The sequence below is a fragment of the Myxine glutinosa genome, chromosome 11 (assembly GCF_964187855.1).
Source record: "Myxine glutinosa chromosome 11, kmMyxGlut1.1, whole genome shotgun sequence".
NCBI lineage: Eukaryota > Metazoa > Chordata > Myxini > Myxiniformes > Myxinidae > Myxine > Myxine glutinosa.
The window spans coordinates 118,330,223-118,354,280 of NC_136271.1; the positions used below are offsets into that span (position 1 = coordinate 118,330,223).

At 42.0% G+C, this 24,058-nt stretch overlaps 1 protein-coding gene across 4 annotated transcripts in view; it reads right to left on the bottom strand.

Annotated features, from left to right (window-relative positions):
* The window catches only part of LOC137436932 (vascular endothelial growth factor A), a 78,234-nt gene that overhangs the window by 15,579 nt on the left and 38,597 nt on the right, over positions 1 to 24,058 (bottom strand). For all 4 annotated transcript variants that reach the window (XR_013625040.1, XR_013625039.1, XM_068131169.2 and 1 more), the window contains exons 4-6: positions 20,549 to 20,625; positions 7,734 to 7,760; positions 7,162 to 7,284 (exon numbers count right to left, since the gene is read on the bottom strand). Coding sequence is in view for 2 of the 4 variants with exons in the window: in XM_068131169.2 (XP_067987270.2) it covers positions 7,162 to 7,284; positions 7,734 to 7,760; positions 20,549 to 20,625 (227 nt within the window). In the remaining 2 variants the exon portion in view is untranslated. The remainder of the gene's footprint in view (positions 1 to 7,161; positions 7,285 to 7,733; positions 7,761 to 20,548; positions 20,626 to 24,058) is intronic.

Sequence of the window (24,058 nt, forward strand, 5' to 3'; positions counted from 1 at the left end):
TGAGTCTGAGTGCTAACGGCCCCGTGTCCAGGGATAAGTATAAGACTGTATAAGGCTGCCCTGTGTATCTGCTTCTTCCTCTTCCCTGTACATTGCTTCTTCTTCCTCTTCTTGGTACAAAGTGTAAATAAATTCCTTGTTCTTCCTGTTTTCCTGATTCGACCGTCTTAGTGATTTCTCCATTGGGTAAGCATGGCACGATTGACAACCGCTCAAATCGGGTTTAGTACCTGTTAACGGCCCGAATCGCGGCTCGCTAATTGCTCGGCGTGTCCACTGAAACCGTGGTTCGGGTGGGGTTATTTCCTTGCTTCACGGCCGGTGTTAGTACTTAGGTAATAAGACTAATTCGGCTTACAACCCGATTTAACACCGACCGGAAGGAACGTGATAGCCCCGGGATCGCGTCGGCTAGTAAAAAGACAAGGGGATTAATCCCCCCTTGATAAGGGGGAGGCCGACGTTGGAGATCCGCAACAATATATATATATGTATATATATGTATATATATATATGTGTGTATATATGTGTGTATATATATATATATATATGGATATATATATGTGTATGTATGTATATATATATATATATATATATATGTGTATGTATATATATATATATATATATATATGTGTATGTATATATATATATATATATATATGTATATATATATATATATATATATATATATATATATATATATATATATATATATATATGTATATGTATGTATATATATGTATGTGTATATATATATGTATATGTATATATATATGTATGTATATATATGTATGTGTATATATATATGTATATGTATATGTATATGTATGTATATATATATGTATGTGTATATATATATGTATGTGTATATATATATGTGTATATGTATGTATGTATATATATATGTATATATGTATATATATATATATGTATGTATATATATATATATATATATATATATATATATATATGTATGTATACATATATATATATATACAGTATATATATATATATATATATGTATGTATACATACAGATTTGGCATTTAATATGGAATATTCTTTTTTTTTCTCGACTTGGGTTTACTTTCTGAACTCAGTACATCAATCTGGTGAGTTTCTTTTACCCTTCGGTGATGTCTTTGTTGAAAGAACCATGTCACTGACACAATTTTGATCTTAGTTCAGATACTGTCATAAGTAGACTACGGATTTTTATGTTAAGAAAATAGGCCTTTTATGTTTTGAAAAGCGGAAATTTTTTTTTTTTATGTGAAAAAATCCCGAAATATTTTTTTCCCCCGTTTTATTCATTTTTTATTATTACCAAGTTTTTCAGAAATCAGTCAAAAAAAGAACAAAAAATGGTAAGCTTTTTCCTGCACAACATTAAGCACTCTGGGCTAGTAAACAGGTAAAAAATGACGCTCAGGTACCTTTATTGCAACCGCATTGTTTGATAAGTAGAGGACTAGAAGAAATTGACAAGATTGCCTTTTAGGAACCCTTTTAGGAACGGTTAAAGTAGGTGTTTGAAATCATTATCTTGGTAATGTTCTCCTTGGTGAGGCGGTGTCGGCGGTCGGTGAGGACGTTTCTGTAGACGGAGAAGGACCTTTCCACGTCGACGCTGACGATGGGGCAGTACCTCAAGAGGGGGATGTCGGCAAGCTTGACTCCAGCCGGCACACCAACCTCAGATCCGTGCTAATCTCCATCCAGGATCAAAGCCACTGTCCTCAGCACACCAACGTCGGGATTGCGCTGCAGCACCGCCTTGAACTTGGTGAGCAGGATCTCCTTAAGGCAGCCTCGGATCTTTTCGAGCTCTTCCTTGGCCTGATCAAGGAGCTGGAAGGCCTTGACCAGCTCCATGCCGGCCTCCTCCAGCTGCTTAAGGATCTTCGGGATGAACGATACGTGGGCATTTAAGAAGACCAAACTGAGCTTGATGTCCGCCTTTCCGAACAGGTCCTTGGCACTCCGGATTGCCATCGCGTCGTCATCGTTCAGCTGGTCCACAATGTCCTTGACGGCCTCGAAGTGCTCGGCGTAAAACACCGCGGCGTCGATCCACGTCCCCCACCGAGTCAGAATGGGCTCCGGGGGGAGAGAAAGATTGGGCTGCTGCTCCTTCCAAAGGACAACACGCGACGGGGCTTTGACGAACACCTTCTTCGTCGTGGCAATCAGGTCGTTGATATCCTTGAACATTTCTCGGATTGTCTCGCAGACACGGTGGAGCGCGTGGGCAACGCAAGTCACATGCAGCAAGTCCGGGAAGAGTTCCTTCAGGGCATGGCCGGCCTTAATCATATAGGCCGCGGCGTCGCTGACGAGGACCTTGAGGCACTCCGGCTTGAAATCAGGCCAAAGATAGCGCAGCGTGTCATTGACTGCGCGCACGATCTCCCCGGAGTTGGTCTCCTCCAGAAACATGCACTGGACGAGGTGGGGACGAAAGTACCCCTCCTTGGACAAGCGTCCCGCGATGATGTTGGCCACATATCGACCTGCTGAATCGGTCGTCTCGTCGACGGACAGCCAGATGGGCTGCTGTCCGAGGTCGGCACGGATCCCCGGCAAGGCCTCGTCGTAGCACTTGTCGAGGTAGTGCTTTCGAATCCAGCTTTCATCGGGGATCTGGAGAGTGATGTGCTTCTCCAGGAACGACCGGAGGGCAGGGTTTTCCAATTTCGACCATGGGATGCCAGCAGCCAGCATGGCCTGGCACAGCTCCTGAGCCACGGCGTCGCACTTGTGCCTCTTTCCGCCACCAAAGTCCTCGATGGTGGCTTGCATGACCGTCCTCTTCTTCTTCAAGGCCAAGTTGCTCTTGTGGCGGTCTCCTCGGACATGTTGGGCCAGCTCAGACTTCTGCTTCGCCCGGAAAGTCTTTTCACAAGCTCGACAGAAAGCCGTGTCACTCGACACGTACTTGAAGGTGGCCCCATCGCCGCCAGCGTTGAATTCCTTCAGCCACTTGTCACGAAGAGCAGCACTCATCTTGATAGACTTGTTCACACTTTGTGTACACTCTCTCACTGTAGTACACCGCCTCACTGCTGTACACGCTGGGAACGCAACGCACGCAAGTGGACGCAACGTTTTGTTTTTGAGATCGATCGCAGTTAAAAATTTCGATTGCAGTTAAAAATTTCGAAAAATTCCCCAATTTTTTTTAGCGTTGCCAGACATTTTCGACCAAAAAGGGCATTTTATTTTATTTTTCCCGAAAAAGGGCGAAATATTTTTTTTCTCCGAAAATAGCAAAATTATTTTTTTGCGCGCAAAAAAGCCGTTTTATGTGAAAAAATATTTTTTGTTTTTTCACATAAAAATCCGATGTGTAGTCATAAGTGTATGTAAAACTCTCAGTTACCGACCTTGACAGGCAGAGTGTATGTACATTGCAGTGACGTCATTACTTGCGCTCATTGAAAGCTGGAGAACTGAACATATATTTGGATTGGTTTGCTCCCGGCTGCATCCAGGGGATTCCATATAATGAGTGGATACCAGAGATAATGTGCCATGTGGCAGATGGTACTTATCGCTCCCATTAAGGTACAGCATAGCTGGATGGGATACCTTAATGGCGGTTCACCACTGATGGTATGAAATCGCATAGTGACTGGTATATAACCGAAAGGTTTTCAGAGTAATAAGTGTATGCAGGGCGGCCCTGTGTATCTGCATATATATATACATATACATATATATATATATACTATATATATATATATCTATATATATATATCTATATATATATATATATATATATATATATATATATATATATATATATATATATATATATATATATATATATATATATTTATATACACAGTCACATGAAAAAGTAAGTACACCCCATGTAAAGTTTTGACTTTTTCAACATATTTCAACATATAGCTATTTGATCTTCATTTCAACAATATTGAGAAATAAAGGTGATATAATATAACAAATATCATGAAACATTTACACTTTGTAGTCCATTGTATAATTTAAATAAACATAAATGCAAATTTTGCATGTGGAAAAAGTAAGTACACCCCTACATTTATCATTACTTCAAATACCTAAAATTAGAATCACGTGCACCAGCTCATGTGCAAATGATTAGAACATCGTTAGATAGGATCTTGGAGGAACCTGTCTCATTTAAACCTCAGACATTTAGTTTGGTTTGCTCTTTGTTGTTGAAGTGTGCGGTGTCACCATGCCTAGATCAGAAGAGCTGTCTGTGGACTTCAGAAATAATGTTATACATGCCTACAAGTCTGGGAAGGGATTTTAAAAGATCTCCAAACAATTTGAAATCAATCATTCGACTGTGCGGAAGATCATCTACAAGTGGAGAAGATTCCAAACAACTGCCAACTTGTTCAGGCCAGGCCGCCCCAGCAAGTTCAGCCCGAGAGCAGACTGCAAGATGCTGAAAGAAGTCTCTAAGAACCCCAGAATGTCATCACAGGACCTACAGGTAGCTCTTGCCACTGTTGATGTCAAAGGGCACGAGTCTACCATTAGAAAGAGGCTGCACGAATTTGATCTACATGGGAGGTGTGCCAGGAGGAAACCTTTGCTGTCCAGAAAGAACATCAGGGCAAGACTAAAGGTTGCCAATGAACATTGAACACCTAGGCAAAGACCAGCACTTCTGGAACAATGTGCTCTGGACAGATGAGTCAAAGGTAGAGCTATTTGGCCATAGTACCAGAAGACATGTTTGGCGAAAACCAAAGACAGCATTTGACCGCAAGAACCTGATACCAACTGTAAAGCATGGTGGTGGAAATATAATAGTTTGGGGCAGCTTTGCTGCATCAGGGCCTGGGCAGCTCACAATCATATAATTCACTATGAATTCTTCATTGTACCAGAGGGTGCTTGAGGATAATGTGAGGCCATCTGTCGGAAAGTTGAAGCTCAACCGAAGGTGGACCTTGCAACATGACAATGACCCTAAACATACCAGTAAATCCACCATGGAATGGCTGAAAATAAAGAAATGGAGGGTTCTGGAATGGCCAAGTCAAAGCCCGGATCTAAATCCCATCGAGATGTTGTGGGGGGATTTGAAACGAGCTGTGCATGCAAGAAACCCCTCAAACATCGTACAGCTGAAAGAATTCTGCATGGAGGAGTGGGCAAAAATTTCTCCCAGTCGATGTCAGAGACTGGTAGACAATTATAAGAAACGCCTACTTGAGGTTGTTTCTGCCAAAGGGGGCAATTCTTTGTTTTCTTGTGACGTCATCGGAGCACGCGCGCAGGGCACCCTGGGACACCTCGGCCATTTTGATACCCTCTCGAACAACGTCGTCAGCGGATTCACATTAAATAAAGTTATGTACTCTTATCAACTCGGTCAAAATGAATCTCGATTTTATCATGTGAAGAATGTGCTATGTAATCGTTGCTTTCATGATAAATATAGGTGATGACTTATGGCCATACGCACAAAGCACACATGGCGGCACTCACTTCGCACTGTGCGTCACATGTCGACAAAGTATGCACACATGCATGCACAGCTTAAAACTGCAGTGGTTTTTGAACAAATTGAGGGCACTTAATCAATCAGGTCCATAACATTAACACAAGCAGCTTTAAAAAATACATGTTTGTTTAATATATTAATACCTTGGATCGAATCAAGTGGACGTCATTCAGTTCTTTGTGTAGGATTTGTCGCACCCATCCATCTTGGTACAACCTGTATGCCTCGAGGGATTTATACTTCTTCAACTCATCTTTGGTATAGGCCAATTTGCTGAACAACAGGTAGTTGATCACGTCGATGTGGGTCACCTGAGGCCACTTGCTCACATTCTTCTCAAATTGATCATTTGATAGACCATAAGGGTCCATAACACAAGTGCGAAAAGTGGTTTTTCAACACTATCACAAGTGCAAAAAGTGTTTTTTCCACACTAATACAAGTGCAAAAGTGGTTTCCTGCACCAACACAAGTGCGAAAAGTGGTTTTTCAACACTAACACAAGTGCGAAAAGTGGTTTTTCAACACTAACACAAGTGCAAAAAGTGGTTTTTCAACACTATCACAAGTGTGTATTAGTGTGTTGAAACCACTTTGAAAAACCACTTTTTGCACTTGTGTTAGTGTTGAAAAACCACTTTTCGCACTTGTGTTAGTGTTGAAAAACCACTTTTCGCACTTGTGTTGGTGCAGGAAACCACTTTTGCACTTGTATTAGTGTGGAAAAAACACTTTTTGCACTTGTGATAGTGTTGAAAAACCACTTTTCGCACTTGTGTTATGACAGATGACAGATGACAGATGACACCCAATGACAGAAATCTTCTCTTTGTAACGAACAAGAACGTCCGGGGGTAGCGTCTCTTGGTAGCCAAGGTTGGCACTCGCACTGCTAGCCATACTCAAGCCTGGATCTACCGTATCCTTACGTACACTCCAAGTCTGTTCTACAGGTAGTTGGTTGCAGGTTGACCCACTGCCCAGGTGTTCACCAGTTCACTGGTCCACGGCAAACTTAAACCGAATGTTCTGTGTTTGTTGGGCAACAATACGTAATATAAACTAGATGGCACCACACTCCACATGAACGTGACAAAACAAACAAAATTACTTTATAAAACAGACTTTTTGCGATCCGCATTCACCATAAACCAACGCAACAAATCAATATCAGCGCACATGGACAGATTAGCTTGGGTATCAAAATGGCCGCCGCGCAATGCGAGATGGGTAATTTGAAGTGTGTACACAGAAACTGACGTCAGTGATAACAAAGGATACCAACTATTCGAGCCAAGGGTGTACTTACTTTTTCCACATGCGAAATTTGCATTTATGTTTATTGAAATTATACAATGGACTACAAAATGTAAATGTTTCATGATATTTGTTATATTATATCACCTTTAGCTGTCAATATTGTTGAAATGAAGATCAAATAGCTGTATGTTGAAATATGTTGAAAAAGTCAAAACTTTACATGGGGTATACTTACTTTTTCACGTGACTGTATATATATGACAATATGATGACGGAAGTGTGATGGTCATATGGGGTAAACAAAGTGGCACTGCTTTGATGTTTGTATAATAATAGCTGGCATGGACATGTAGAATAGACGACAGTTGCTCATGGCGAGAATGTTATCCATACCTGCATGCCAGAAGATTCAGCACCTGCCTGTGGTGGTGACAGCGTCTCGAAGAGAGGCGGCAGACACACGTGCACGTGACAGGGTCAGGAGTGTACCGCCGATCAGAACATGGCTGGCAGGAGCTGTTGTGGAAATAGAAGCAGGGACTGTTTGCTCTTGCACTCACCTTTGCTCTCTTTTCTACTTTTTCACCATTGCACAATATGGCACAACAGTGTTTACATTTTAGGTTTATACAAGTTGGCTGCTGTCTCACAAATGACCATTTTGACCCTAAATAAATCACAAAAAGATTTTAAAGTGAAGGTATGTGCATAGATAAGTCTGAGCGTCTGGCTAAAGCATGAAGGGAAAGTGAGAGAGATAATCTATAAATGAATATAAATCTTTTGAACTACAAGCTCAGCAAATTGCAGCTTTCCCTCCCAAATTACATGTTGTTAAAAAGACTGAGAATCCAAAACCATACTCTTTCCAAATTGAAAACAAAGTTGGCTGACACGATGTGTAACACTATTGGCCATAAATCCGCTTTCCAACTGTACCGCATAATCCACCATATAATTCTTACCTTTGAGAGTGAAATCCACGTTTTAATCTAGAAAAAAAGCACACACATACACACACACACACACACACAGCAAGATTATACGAATCATCCAGTCAATAATATTTAGAGCAAAGCACGAAGGAAAGTCCTTTCGTTTTTCTGCCACATTTAAGCCTTTACTTTCTCTAATCATCAAGCCCTTTCCATGATAACTCCCTCGGCTAGCCCATCCACAGCCCACTGATGCGTGTGGCAGGAATTAAAAAACGCAGCTGGCAACCTGCCTCACGGCAACCCCCACGCAATTCCATGCAATCGAAAGGCCACGCTGTGATGTTATATCCAAACCGTTGGAAAAGGTCACCCAGCCAGAACTTGAATCGCATGGTTTATGGTTCATAACAGACATGCTGAACACTTTTCTCAGTGTATCTGGTTTTCATGTTGAACACAGAATATCGGGAATGGTAAAAACATTTGCAGCAAACAAGGCATCCAAAAAAAGTAACTTTTGCATGTTGGCATCAGGGGCCACCAGTCAGATAAATATTTCAACCGCCTGCACCGTGGAGTTGATATTAGGATGGCTGTGTCAGCTGCTTTGTCCTATATTCCATGGATCGTTTTATTTGCTTGTGTTATCGATCCAAGGCTCGTATAGTAGAGCACATACCGTACATGTACCACATTCAGGACGATGACATTAGTAGACGTCAGTACTTCAATGTGAATTACAAGGACGTGTATATATATATATATATATATATATATATATATATATATATATATATATATATATATATATATATATATATATATATATATATATATATATATATACATACATATATATATATATAAGACGCCGCTGGGTTCCAAGTATTACGAGCCATCACTTCAGATGGGAATCTGCACAAACCGACCCAAAAGCGAGTTATTAACTTATAAATATAATCATGATAATGACTATTTGGCAATACAGTGACTGAACTATTTTTTTTGGCCTTCTGTCAAGCAGTATTTATTCACCCTTTACAATACTTCATATGTATATTTAGAATTTAAGAACACAGTATTGCAGATATCAGCAATGGTATGGTATTGTTATATAAGCGAATCTTTCAAAGGAAAGCATCCCGTAAGAGATATTGTATTTTTCTGCCAGATTCAGTTATACAGGGTGTTCCAAAAAAGACCTGGACAACTTTGGTGGTTAAAATATTTAGTACCACAAATTATACAATGATACCCATTGATTTATATGATACAGAAACTCAAAGTTTTCTTTATCTTCAGGTCTGGTGGTTTGTGGGGAAAAAAAATGGAGACTCCACGGGAGAAAGCTCAGTGTGTCGAATGGTTCATAAAGACAAGATCCGACGCACAACTTCAATGTAATTTCCGGACAACGTATGGAAGGAATCTGCCACTGTGGAAGGGCTACAAGAGGTTTCAGGAGACTGGAAGTTGTGAGAAACAGAAAAGTACTGGTCGATCAAGCACAAGTGCAGCAGACGTTGAATGAGTGCGTGAATCATTTCACGATGAAAAAAAAAAAAATACATTCCAATGCGCATTCAGAGAATTGGGACTACCAACCACCACTGCATACAGGATTTTGCATGAAAGACTGAAGGTAGCCTGGTGTTGGCTTAGTCAGGGTGCCGGCTTGGGATCCTAGGATCCTGGGTTCGAATCCCGGTTGATCGCTGAATTAACGCCAGGGGGGTTGACTCAGCCTGTCATCCTTCCGAGGTCGGCAAATTGAGTACCAGCTTTCTGGGATGAATGATCCCGGTGTGTACCCCGGTTTAGAATAGGTACACCGTATCCCTGCGCATCGTAAGAGCGTGACCAAGGGTTGACGTCAGGAAGGGCATCCGGCCATAAAAACATTGCCTCAAACAGGGAACCATGATTGTCATGGAGCCCGCAAGGCTAACCCCCACTCTTGTGGGGAAAATGGCCTTAAAACGATCATTCATTCATTCATTCCTTCATTCACTGAAGGTGTATGCCTATAATGTGCAGATTCTGCAGGAACTCAAACCAAATGATGGACCCATTGACGCAAACATGCTGAGCCGAACATGGCAAGATCTCGTGTACCGCCTTGATGTCCTGCGCCCAACAAACTGATCTCACATTGAACTGTATTGATGATGTGCACACAACTTTCAGTTTCTGTATCATATAAACCAAAGGGTATCATTGTATCATTTGTGGTTCTAAATATATTGTTGCGATTTTGAGTTTTGTACAATAAAGGTTAAATTTCCCCCTCATAGTTAGTCACACAACAACATGTAGCCTCGCAATAGTGCAGTTATTTCTCAGTATTTGTGAGCACTGTCCTTTTCCTGTGTTAGTCTTGCGTTGAGTAGAATAATGAGAGTTAGGTCCTTTTCATTGCTCCATTGCCTTATGCCTCCATTGCCTCTATGCTGCCTTTGGCTTTTTGGCGCGAATTAACACGAGGCAGGCCTAACAGGTCGGGAACGAATGAGGACGGCGAAGAAGCCGACGGTAAGCGCAAGCCGCCAATCAGGGCTCAAAGGGAGTGGCTGCAGCACTGCGTCACAGGGTGTGGTTGGAACGTTCGAGAGGGCTCAGGGCGTGGCAATAAAACCCGTCACGCGAAGCCCCCACCAGCACAGTAGGGGCAGTTCAGCGCAGTAGCAGAAGTTTGAGTAGCATTGAGTTAAGGACAGTTGAGTGCGGTGAGTTCGGTGAGTTATGACTTATGAGCTATTGGAGAGGCGCGTATTGATGAGAGTTACGAGATCGGAGAAAGACGCGCATGAACCGAGTATAAGCGCTCGTACTAAAGTGACGCTCAGTTGAGCTTGAGGCTGAGCCTCTATTGCATTGGGTTACGCGAGTGATAGTGCGCTGGTTACTAAACGCGCTGTGGAACCGCCCAGCCACGCTGAGAGACGCGTACATTTCCCTCCTGCCTCATCTGCTGCCTTTGTTCGAGAGACGCGCTGCGAGGATCCTTTCCACCACCTGCTTGCCATCTTCGCGGGACGTGCTGGGACCGTGGAGCATGCCGGGCCGCCGTTCCTGGACGACCAAGGCAGTGTGTGGACACCATTCTACCTGCAATTCCCCTGTGTGTGTGTGATCAGGCCCGTGTCTGGGAATAAGTATAAGACTGATTAAGTTCTGCTTTGTGTCTGCTTTCTACCGACTTGTACATAAGTGTAAATAATAATTAAATTGTGTTATTCCTTTTATTTGACCGTCTTGTGTTTTCCATCATTGACGAAGCATGGTACGAATAGAACCCCTCAAATCGGGTTCCAATACTAGAAAACCGCATGGACCACGTGGTACACAATCCGCTCGGTGTACTCAATTTACACGTGGCTCCTGCGAGGCCTGGTTCCCCGCTTCCGTGGCGGCGCAGGTATTTAGGTACGTGCGAGACTTGGTCCCGAAACCCTACCTTGCGTTTGCCCGGAAGAGGCGTTTCAAGTCTCGGTTACGCCGGCCCAGAAAGAACAAGGGGCTTAATCCCCCCTTGGTAAGGGTAGGAAGGGCGGCGGAAAACCGTAACAATATTAACAAACAAAGTTATCCGGGTCTTTATGGAACAACACTGTATTAGATGTGGATATATAGCAAATATATGAGCCAATTGACACACTATTATATTTTTCAGACTAATTGCTTCACGTTAATTATGGTTAACTTTTTAAAACAAAATGGAGAAGGGTGAGCTTCATGCAGTAACAACACCTTTGGATTGAAATAGGATGAGCCCCAAATTAATTCAAGAGAAATTGAAGGAACACTGCAAAAGCTATTCCTTTACTATTGTGGCCGGAGAAATACGCTATCGGCATAGCTCAGAGGAACTGTCGAGTCTGGGTTCGATTCCCAGCCCAAGTCTGGGTTTCAGTCCCGATTCCTATAAACTGTTATCCTGGTGATTTGAAGACAGGGCATTGCATAAATGAGTTTTCCATCCTTTTGAGGGGATGTAAAGCTGTTTGCACCATCTGTTACTATTCACTGATAGACGTTAAAGATCATACAGTGTCTTTGGGAAAGAGAAGGCCATTGCGTGCTGATACTTGTCCAATTTCCTAATTCCTGGCCAAATCTTTCCATGAACGTCAAGCCTTGCCAGCTGGTTTGTGAAAAGTTGTGCCAATCCCACACGGTCGATTTGTTGCTGACCTTGACTGAGATACAGCCGTATAGTGGAGGCCTGTACTCTGGACAGAGTGTCTGAATATTCACGATAACGCTAAGAATCAATCCTGGACAGTTTGCCAATCCATTGTAGGCTGTAGAAATTTAAGCTGAGCAATGGAAAATCCACCTCCACACCAGCAAGGTGTCAGAAATTCCTATTGTGGGGCCATATGAAAGAGCTATAAGCATCCCCAGCGAGCTCAGCAGCAGAGCTCTGGAACCTGTTCAAAATGGGAATAGATGTAGTTACGATCTCCTGAGATGATTAGGCTTATTAACGATAAAGAATCTGGAAAAATTCCTGTGTTTCTAAACAGGTGCCATGTTGAGGTGTGTAGAGCCGTTTAATAGGTCCTTCCATGTACCGGTAACCGTTTGAATCGGTTAATGGATCAAATCCAGTAAACGTTTGAATCGGCTAATGGTTCAAATCCAGTAAACGTTTGAATCGGTTAATGGTTCGGATAGGGTAAAGGTTTGAAAAGGGTAAAGGTTTGAAAAGGGTAAAAGGTTTGAATAGGGTAAAAGGTTTGAATAGGGTAAAAGGTTTGAATAGGGTAAAGGTTTGAATAGGGTAAAAGGTTTGAATAGGGTAAAAGGTTTTGAAAAGGGTAAAAGGTTTGAAAAGGGTAAAAGGTTTGAATAGGGTAAAGGTTTGAATAGGGTAAAAGGTTTGAATAGGGTAAAAGGTTTGAAAAGGGTAAAAGGTTTGAATAGGGTAAAAGGTTTGAAAAGGGTAAAAGGTTTGAATAGGGTAAAAGGTTTGAATTGGGTAAAAGGTTTGAATAGGGTAAAAGGTTTGAATAGGGTAAAAGGTTTGAATAGGGTAAAAGGTTTGAATCCGGTAAAGGTTTGAATAGGGTAATGGTTTGAATGAGGGTCGGGTTTGGGAGGGGGTGGGGGCGGGTGGTGAGAGTTGTTGTGGTGCTTCTTGTTGCTGCTGCTGCCGTTATGTTTCTCAGGCCATTACCGATTCAAACGTTTACCAAATTCGAACCATTAACCAATTCGAACCATTAACCGATTCGTGAAACCGGCGACAGTGAAAACCAATATGTCCCTCCCTTCCCAGATTAACCGAGTCAGTGTGTGCTCAGTAGGCAGGAGAACTTAAATTATATATATATATGGGAGCGATAAGCACCGCCTGCCATTATACATACTAGCAAAGGTACCGCCCTATGGGCGGGGCTTCAATTGGGAGGCCCAAATGAAAAGGCAAAATATCAGAAATTGAAGGCTTTTTTTAAATTTTAAACGATTCTTATAAACATCCGTTGAATCATTGTTGTGATTGGTATTACGTACTACGTAGTGACGTCTGGGGGCGTGGCTTCAGTGGTTGATGGCGGCTTGTCATGATGGGTAAAGTTTTACTTCCACGACACCACCAAGCGGAGTCAGTTTTGACATCCATTTGTTTCCATACATGTCCTTCACAATACGCGTTGGCAAAGTATTCCCTGACGCACCTGTATCCACTTTCAACTGCAGTTTGTATACACCTTTCATGTCAGGGCATACAATGTTCAACAATGTGTACACTTCATCCCTCGTCTCCTTCATACACAGTGCGGATACCCTGATCACGTGAAATGGCTTGGTGTGTTCATATGCGTCAGTGTCACTTTCGTAACTGTCTTCATCGCCTTCAGTACAATACCCCGACACTTCATTCACAGAGGTCCCATTATTATTACTTCCCCGAAGCATACCTCTCAACTTGCTTCTGATGACTCGACGGCCTCTTCCACCCATTGCAGGACGGCGGCTCCACTCGTATCCATCAGCATATCTCGTGCTTCGTTTGGGATTTTCACAACAACGGGCCCAGTGTCCCAGTTCACCACAATACTTACAATAATCATTGTATGCTGGGCAGTTCTGTGGTGGATGTGATAGTCCACACTTTTTGCACTTTTGTCGATGTGTCTTGGCATTCACAGACGATGAAGGCCCTTCCATCTTCTGGATGGCCTGCTTTCCGATTGCCATTGCTTCGTACTTGCGTCCCTCACTTAAAACCAGGTCCATGTCGTATCCGACCTCCTGGTCGAGCAGATGCTTTTGAAAATCATCATGTGGGGTGCTCGCAACAATCAACTCGATAATCCGTTCCGAGAGTTCTGCTTCGGAGAAATTGCACAACCTTCCCTTCTGTCGGCATCGGTTGACGAAATCATCAATGGACTCTCCTTCTTGCTGCCGAAATCTCATCATTTCCAGCCGGTGAATCCGAACGTTTACATGAATGTTCAACTTTTACCTTTAGAGGCCATTTTTCACCGCAAAGCAGGGGTTGGCCTTTTTCGGGGACCGTGGTTGTTGTTGTTTTTCGGTCCCCTTTTTGAAGCAATGTTTTACGGCCGGATGCCCTTCCTGCCGCCAACCCTGTTTGTCGCCTTTTTACGACACACAGGGAATTACCAGTGAACTGGTACTCAATTAGCTGACCTCGGAATCATCAATGGACTCTCCTTCTTGCTGCCGAAATCTCATCATTTCCAGCCGGTGAATCCGAACGTTTACATGAATGTTCAACTTTTACCTTTAGAGGCCATTTTTCACCGCAAAGCAGGGGTTGGCCTTTTTCGGGGACCGTGGTTGTTGTTGTTTTTCGGTCCCCTTTTTGAAGCAATGTTTTACGGCCGGATGCCCTTCCTGCCGCCAACCCTGTTTGTCGCCTTTTTACGACACACAGGGAATTACCAGTGAACTGGTACTCAATTAGCTGACCTCGGAAGGATGACAGGCTGAGTCAACCCCCCTGGTGTTAATTCAGCGATCGACCGGGATTCGAACCCAGGATCCTTGGATCCTAAGCTGGCACCCTAGCCGCTAGCCCAACACCAGGGTCTTTCAACTGATCCTCGAATAATTTATATAATTTATCCGGATCCTTTTTATCATCCTCACTCAGAGTCGATGCATTGATCCGCCTCAGTCCTTCGTCTCCCACAGCAATCTGAATCTTGATGGCCTGTCTGGCTTTAGTATCGATGCCCTCGTCCGACAGCACCAAGTTCATTCGTTGCTTGAATAACTTGAAGGTCTCCGCCATTAACCACTGAAGCCACGCCCCCAGACGTCACTACACAGTACGTAGTACCAATCACAACATCTCCCTTTCATTGAAATTATTATGTTTGTATGCAGCAAAACACTACTAAACTAAATCAAAATAATAAACACAATCAGACACAACTTGAACCACACATAGATGGGATCTGGGGTTACTGTTATATCTCTTAACCAAAATGTAATTACTGCTCAGTATGATTAGCTAAAACAGAGAAAACACAGAATCATTTCAATCAACGCATTGTCTCTGCACCGATATTACAAGGGCTGATTTCTGGTGGTCGTTATTCACTATCACGATATCTCAATGGTTTTCGAATCACACGGCCTGATCTGGTCGAGTACGGAGAGTTGTCCGGCCTTGTTTCAGCCAGGTCCGAGCTGGACCAGTCCATTGTCGGGAACTTCGCCGTGTTGAAAAAAAACACGGAACGTGCCGCCGTGGTAATCCGCAAAGAAAACAAGACCAAACGTCCAACTACTTGTTGATCTTCACGATCCCGCGCTGCCACCATGTAAGTTCAGGAATCTCCTTTAATCAAGTGGTTTATTAAAGACGATACCAAGCTCTCACAGAGCACACGGCCATCATGACGAGCCGCCATTAACCACTGAAGCCATGCCCCCAGACGTCACTACGCAGTACGTAGTACCAATCACAACACATATCACACGCAAATCATCAAAATCTAAACAGTACATGGTGCCCATTTTGAAAAAAAAGATTGAAATCTGCAAAACGAAAGCGGCCGCCACACGTCTTTCTCAGTCGCACGTTTATGTGTGAAGAGTGCACGCCAAATCTAACACGGAAGCGGCCGCTACACCTGTTTCTCAGTCGCTTTGCACACGCTGCCGTGTTACTTCAGAGCCGCACGTTTATGTAGGAAGAGTTCGTCAGGAGTCGATCTACTCTCTCCTGGTATGTAGAATTTCAACAAAAGCCCCATCACTGTTCATAATCGGTAAATATTATTCCATCGTGTTTGGAAAAACTGGAAAATGATAAAATTTGGAAAAACAATATAGCCTATTTTACCCCAGGTGGTCCCAGGATTACCCACCCAAAATATCGTTGCGATTGGTTCAGCCGTTTTTGCGGTACCTTCGAACGGACATTTGGTGAATTATAGTGAGATAGTGGAAGAATTACAGAAGTAGCTCGTCGGTATCAATCAGGTGGATTTGTAAATGCTATTCATAATATCTCTGGATAGGTGTGTGTGTGTGTGTGTGTGTGTGTGTGTGTGTGTGTGTGTGTGTGTGTGTGTGTGTGTGTGTGTGTGTGTGTTGAAAGGTAGTTATCCAAGTGACTACCTCAATTAACACAGCCAGATATGGAATAAGTTTGATCCTTAGGTTTTAACACAAGGGCGAAACATGGTGTAATGGCTTCACTCAAAGGATTCATCAAGGGTGTATGGTACCAGTGCGGTTTGAGGTGCAAATTTTCAAATGAAGGGGAATGTGTCGTCCCTGTTATGCCGTACTAGTGAGAATACAAAGTTTGTGTGCACGCATACTCACACACAAAAAAGTTGAGGCTTGTATTGCTTTATGTTACATTCAACATTGCTCATATTCTGGTTGAAGAGGACCTGAAAATTGATCTGTACACTCTAAGCAAACACGATTGGAAGCCAAAAGTTAGGTTGATGTGCAAAATGAAACATGTGCATGCAGACAGACACCAGACGATACAGGACCTGACATTACATCATGAGACAAATACAACCATTGATCTTGGAGGGAGGGAGAGTAACTTGACCGGACACTCTACGTGCCAGTCAGAGTGCTCGGCAAGTGGACGAATCGCGAGTGTTGATGGCAAGAATCATGAAAATGATGGGAAAAATTACAAAAATTGTGAAAATAGCAAGTGAAAATGAAAATGATTTAATTTTCTCATTTCGTTTCATAGTCGTTTAATTTTCTCATTTCATCATATTGACATTTTTCATCATAGTCATTTTCCTCCACAGTCCTTGCCGGAGCACTCTGGGTGCCAGCAGCACGATGGACGTCATTTCCATTTTCCCATTTCAGTGACATTTTTACATTTGTCATTTTCCTCATTTCGTTTCATAGTCATTTCATGACCTGACGTCATTTTCCTTTGCAGTCCTCAGGGGATTCTTAGCGAGAAGTTTACCCACCCTCCCTCCCAATTTCTATTTTATTTCATTCCTTCACAATCGTTTGTTTCCTTTTCTCTCTCCTCTACTTAGTTTGGTCTCTTCACAACCAATTTCCCATTTTCTTTCCAATCCTCCAAATTTCCCTCTCCACACGACCCCACATTTTACTTTAAAATCTCAACATCTGACCTCCTCCATTTGCATACATAATATGTATATGGCTCCTTCTTGCTTTGTTATGTAACTTGTAGATTGGCCATACAATATAATTTCTCAATTGCTCTTTATCTTACAAAGGTTCACAAGTGCACGTGATACAATTTTTTCATGCACGTGATACATTTGTGATTTATTCCCTGCATGTCCTCGGTGAATCAAATCAATTATTCTTAATGCAGGCCTGGCAGAATAGCTCAGGGATAGCGTAATCGTATTGGGGCTGTCTAGTTTGGGTTAAAAACAGACCAACTATAAACTTCTGATTTATTGTTTCCAATGGAGGACGCCATTTTTCTATGCTCTGGGTGGCTCACTTCCAAAACTGAGAATACCTTTCCAGATTTGTCTCTGTTGCCATATATTGTCTGCTCACGTCGTGAGCACATTTCCATGTCTTTCTTCTTGCATGCCTGTTTGGATATCTTGATCTTCTGCGCTTTTCCTCGGCTGCGTTTTGGCCTCGCTCATTTAACTAATTACCGTTACACCTGTTTTTTTTCCGACAAACTCCACCCCCACTTTCTAAAAATAGAAATAAAAGTCTGTCTGAAGTTTTGCAGATGAAGTCTTGCATCATTGAGTCTGCTGTCAATCAGATGGGATGCCTGCTTGTCGATTCATGTGATCCCATCTACCAGCATGCATATACTGGTACAGTACCTTCAGAAAGTATTCACACCCCTTCACTTTTTTCACATTTTGTTGTGTTACAGCCTGTATTTAAAATGGATTTAATTGGGATTTTCTTTGTCACTGGAACTTTTATTTTTAATTTTTTTTACAAGTTCATTAAAAATGAAGAGTTTAAATGTCTCGAGTCAATAAGTATTCAACCCCTTTGCTATTAGACTCCAAATTGAGCGCAGGTGCATCAAATTTACTTTGATTATCTGTGAAATGTCTCTACAATTGATTAGAGTCCACCTGTGAACAATTCAATTGATTGGACACGACTAACAAAGAAACACACCTTTCTATATAAGGTCCCACAGTTGACAGTGCACGTCAGAGCAGAAAATCTACCATGAAGTCCAAGGAATTGTCTGTAGAACTCCGTAATATAATTGTGAAGAGGCATAGATCTGGAGAAGGGTATAAAACAATTTCTGGAGTGTTAAAACTTCCCAAGAGCACAGCGAGCTCCATCATTGGGAAATAGAAAGAATATGGAACTACCCAGACTCTTTCTAGAGCTAGCTGTCCGACCAAACTGAGTAAGCGGACAAGAACCTTGGGCAGGGAGGCGACCAAGCACCCAATGACCACTCTGACAGAACTGCAGGGTTCTTTGGCTGAAATGAGATAATCTGCCAGAAGGACAACAGTCTCTGCAACACTTCACAAATCTTGGCTTTATGGGAGAGTGGCCAGATGGAAGCCACTCCCAAGAAAAAGGCCACCTGACAGCACTCCTGGAGTTTGCAAAAAGACACGTGAAAGTCTCCGAGAGCATAAGGCAAAATATTCTGTGGTATGAAGAGCCGGAAATTGAACTCTTTGGCCTGAATGCAAAGCACTACATCTGGCGGAACCCAAGCACAGGTCATTAACCATCTAACACCATCCCTATGGTGAAGCATGGTGGTCACAGCATCATTCTAAGGGGATGTTTTTCAGTGGCAGAGACTGGGAGACTTATAAGGATAGGGGGATCAATGGAATGGAGCCAAATACAGGTAAATCCTTGAGGAGAACCTGCTTCAGAGTGCAAAAGACCTTGGACTGTGGTGAAGATTTATGTTCCAACAGGACAATGACCCCAAGCATCCAGCCAAAGCAACACTGGAATAGCTTCAGAACAAGACTGTGAAAGTCCTTGAGTGGCCAGGCCAAAGCCCAGATTTGAATCCCATTGAGAATCTGTGAAAGACTTGAAGATTGCTGTTCATCAATGCTTCCCAACCAACATGACAGAGCTTGAGCAAATCTGCAAGGAAGAATGGGAGAAACTCCCCAAATGCAGATGTGCAAAGCTGATACAGACATAACCGAGAAAACTCGAAGCGGTTATCTCTGCCAAAGGCGCTTCTACGGAGTATTCACCGAGGGGGTTGAATGCTTATGTAAATTAGATATTTCTGTGTTGCTTTTTTTTTTGTTTGTTTTTTTAAAATTCCACTTTGACATTATGGGTTATTATATGTAAATCTGTGACAAGAAAGTCTCAATTTGATCCATTTTAAATTCAGGCTGTAACAGAACAAAATGTGTGAAGGTCAAGGCAGGTGAATTTCTGAAGGCATTGTGCAGTATATGGTAAAGATAAACCGGTATCTTTAACCAAGAACAGGCTATTGTCACTGGGACCCTGGGCAATTCCCAATTCCTGCCCAAACCTTCAGGGGGCACTGGATTCAAGGCACATAATGCACACTCACATAAATTATGCAACCAGCATCAAGGTGCTACATAGGTGCTACATGTGAATAAATGAATGAAATTCATATTACGTGAAAATTCTGTTTTCACTGAATGTAACAGCCATACTAGTTCCATCGAGTCATCTGCGCTTCCCTACATTCTTCATTCGTATGCAGCACAAGGGGTAGCATCATCTGTATGTGGGGTAGCATATCATTGGTTGAAGGCACGGCTGTGCCACTGATGCAATGCCCTCTGCTGGTTAGGGCAGGGATTTGAATTTGTTCATGGTGCCGGCGATGGCTCACCTACTCTTCGCGAAGGACACCATGGGATCTTTAACAACCACCAACTAATGCCAGCACACAAGACGCCCATTTAAGGGACTGCTCACATGTTAATTAATCACCTTGCCTGTGAAATACAGGGATAAGAGTTTATAGCTGGGCCGAGATTTCACCGCAGCTTGGACAGGTTAGAGACGACTCTGTGTATTTCTAGGCCATCCTGCCAGCCCACTTCCATAGATGATCCGGGATAATGTGCCTCGTCAGCTGTGGCTGTCGTGTCCAATTTTTCTTTTATGAAGCAGCACGGTGAGCAGTTAACTGCAGCATCAATGCCTCTTCATTTGAGGGAAAACTCATTTGAGGGGAAAAAGCATCAATGCCTCTTCATTTGAGGGAAAAACTAATAAAAACAATCCATCTGTATCCAAAAAGTTTGTGAGAACAGATAACTGCCCACAAAAATGAGGGAGATGTAGGCTACATTGCACAAAAAGTTGTGTCATCACTTTTACAAAACAAAAGGGGAGTGCACGGCACGTACCTACACTCACATTTGCTGTGCTCCTTGAAGGTCAACTCTTCATATCCTCCTTCATGCAGCGGAAACGTTTTATACAACTGCAAGACACACACACACACACAAAAAAAAATGTCACAAATGCACAGCTTGTATGCTACGTTACCACAACACGTACAGGGAATTCAGTATTGTATACACAAGGTGCACTAAACAAACAAACAAGTACAGATACATTCAAAGTACACACCCCCATGCCAAATAAATAAATATCCTCCAAATAAATACAATAATTGATTAATTGCATCATTAAAATCAATAAACAATGATCATAAAATATTTTTTTAATCAATTGGCTAATACCAACAGCATACCTAAACCACCAGTGCTTCATCTGAAGCTGTAACTTTTTGAAAATTTACTAAATAAGTCATTAATCGAAAAAACTTTTTAAAAATTAACTAATCAATAAATAATTAATTGGTTCATCAATAAATCAAAAATATCCTTTATAGCCACATCAATTGGTCACTGTCGTGTCCAAATATCTTCCTAGCTCAAAAGGTGCCTGAGATAATGCCCAGAAGAGAAAGGAAATAAATAAGTACTTAATTAATCAATAATAATTAAGTAATTAATCAATTAATTGATTAATCAAAAAACAAAAAAATACCATTTTTGACAAAGTACTTGCTCACTATTGTGCCAAAATTTCAGCTTCCTAGCTCAAAGCATCGCTGAGATATCGCCCGGACAAACAAACAAACAAACAAGAAAACAAACAAACAAGAAACGGGAGTGAAAACTGAGTACTCCCTTTCAGCGTGCGTCATTACTGTGCCCCCTTCGGTGCCCGGCAATGACGTTATGCAACGCCTGGAGATGGCATAGGAAATGAGTGGTGTACAAAAATACATAACCCATATGCAGGCTGTGAGCTGGAAATTTAAATCAAAGTGTTGTAGTTTGCCACCACTGCACTCCACTGCACTCGTTTAATTTTGCACTGTTCCACTTTCAGACACAACACGGTTTTTTTCTGCCTGAACTTTCTGAAACTCTTTTCTTTTTTTTCTTTTTTTTGTATACTGAATCGAGGCTCGTGAAAGAGCTAACATTTATTTCACAAACAAATCAACCAGACAAACAAAATATACAAAGAGAGGGAGCGGAAGACAAGACAAGACAAGACAAGATGGGGAGAGAAGGGGAAGCACACAACCACAACATTTGAGAGCAGGGAGAAGTGTGGGAGGGAGAGGGCTTGGGGGCAGGAGGCATGGGAAGGGGAGGGGGGGGGGGTGAGGGGGGGACTCTGCAAGTGGGTGGAGGTAGATATGGATGAGGGATGCTGGCACAGTGGGCCCAACTTGGATTGCAGCATCAATTGAGGATCATCATGGTATCTTCAAGACTTTAAGGAGAAACCTAAAATAAGCAAGCTACAGTGAATGATAAAAAGGGCAAATAGGTAATCAATAGACAATCTATACTATAAGAGCTGTTTGTCTGTCTCGCCATTTTTCTCAGATGGATGAACGGCTCTTCGTCAAACTTTCAGAGGTTCATCAGTGAGTGTCGGTGAGTATTTTGGGCAAAAAAAAAACATTTCGAAAAAATATTTAAAAGGGTCAATTGTTTTTTAGATTAAAAAAAAAATCACAAAATCGCTCTATTGTGCTTGAGCCTTTGAAGCTATGTAAAAGGTAATATTCAATTATCCCTGGTGTGTGTGTGTGTGTGTGTGTGTGTGTGTGTGTGTGTGTGTGTGTGTGTGTGTGTGTGTGTGTGTGTGTGTGTGTGTGTGTGTGTGAATAAAAGAGATAGAATTTTGAGGAACAGAAATGAAAAAACGAGATGTGTGTGTCATATTATAATATTGAACATAAATTTTCCTTAGAGGGTGTAGGGAAGTGTTTTACGCACCCACAAAAAAATATAATTGCTTTCTTCAAAATGCCAACAGGATTAGAACATCACCGGGCAATGACAGGCACACCTGCTAGTAGATAATAACGCTAACCTCAGACAAAAAGGATGACTCAGGAATTGTTTCGCTTTGGGGGAAAGTTTTGTACAAAGTGTGGTTTGGTCTGGGTCAGGTCATATTGCCCCATAAACTGTTGTTCAGTATTTTTTTATTTGAAATGCTATATTTTTCCTCTGATTAGTTGTGGGATTTTTTTTTCTTCTATATGACTAATTATACGAATCTAATGAGACTGAAAGTCTTTCTTTGACACCTCTCCAAGGTGCAGGCTTTTCATCTCAGTATTGTTCAGTAAGCTTTTCTGATCCCAATGATACACAAATGGAGAAACTGAAACAGAGGGGGTGCCGAGACGTATCCGCTGAGTCCATCCAAGATTATGACTAAGCCCAGTTAGTTACAATGTGTGCAATTTTAAAACATTTCTTCACATCGGATTAGAGGAGGAGGAGGAGGCGGGGGGGGGGGGGGGGGCTATTGTTGAAGTTCAGATCACTGTCAATAATTTCAAGCTGCCAAAAAGCAGAATTGCCAGTTGAGAAGACTCGTCAACTGGTCTTTTGTTAACAGCATGACTACATAAACCAATTGTCATACATTTACCATGGAGCAAGAGATCTAAGGAAATTGACTTTGTAAATTTTTATCAAATTTAAAGTCCATGGCCTGCAGTTGCTCACTTGTTTCGACTTCTACCTTCCTAGTAACTGAGAACGAGGTACATTTTTTGTGTGATACCCATTACATGTCTGATCAACGTACATGTTTGCATCTTTTTCTTCCTCCGCAAGACCATTTAACATTGTGAAAGGTCCATTGAACGTCTGAAATACGACCTTTTCAAAATGCAAGCATTAAAGTCAAACATTTACTGACCCTTGACCTGTGTTATGTTGGAACGTTTGCTTGGCACGATGGGTAACTAAACAACAGAGGTTCACTAACAAATGCGAATGAAAGTGACACTGCAAGTTCGCCAAGCTATCTTGCTGTTATTGTCGGAGCCGCAAGCACACACGGGGCTTGTTTTTGCTGGCGTGGGCTGCTAAAGCTACATTTATAACGAGAGGAATGCTGACCCTTGTTAACTATCTTAATTAATAACGTCAGTGTTGTAATAATGTTCCCAAACATATTTTTGCTGTTATCCGGATTTTGATTAAATGCGCTTGAATTACTGTGCAAGGGGCATTGTGAACTGAAAAGACGTGATAAATCACAAAGCAACTAAGCAGAAATTGGTGTTTTTACTGGGGAAAAAAAAATCACAAGGAGTACTTTACTGGAAAAAATAAATAACGACGTCAATCGTGAAAGTAAAGTTTCGAGTAAAATGAATTGTTATTAGACAATTAGAAAATAAATAAGAAAGTTGTTGTGCACAAACCTCGTTGACCAGCTTTCTCGAGTTAGTTGATCTGACGAGGCTTACCGATCAAATAAATTGCGATATGTATTTCGTTTTGTATACCAAGTCGAGGCTCATGGAGGAGCCAGAACACAAAACAGTGGAACAGAGGACGAACAGTGGAAATAGGGGGTAC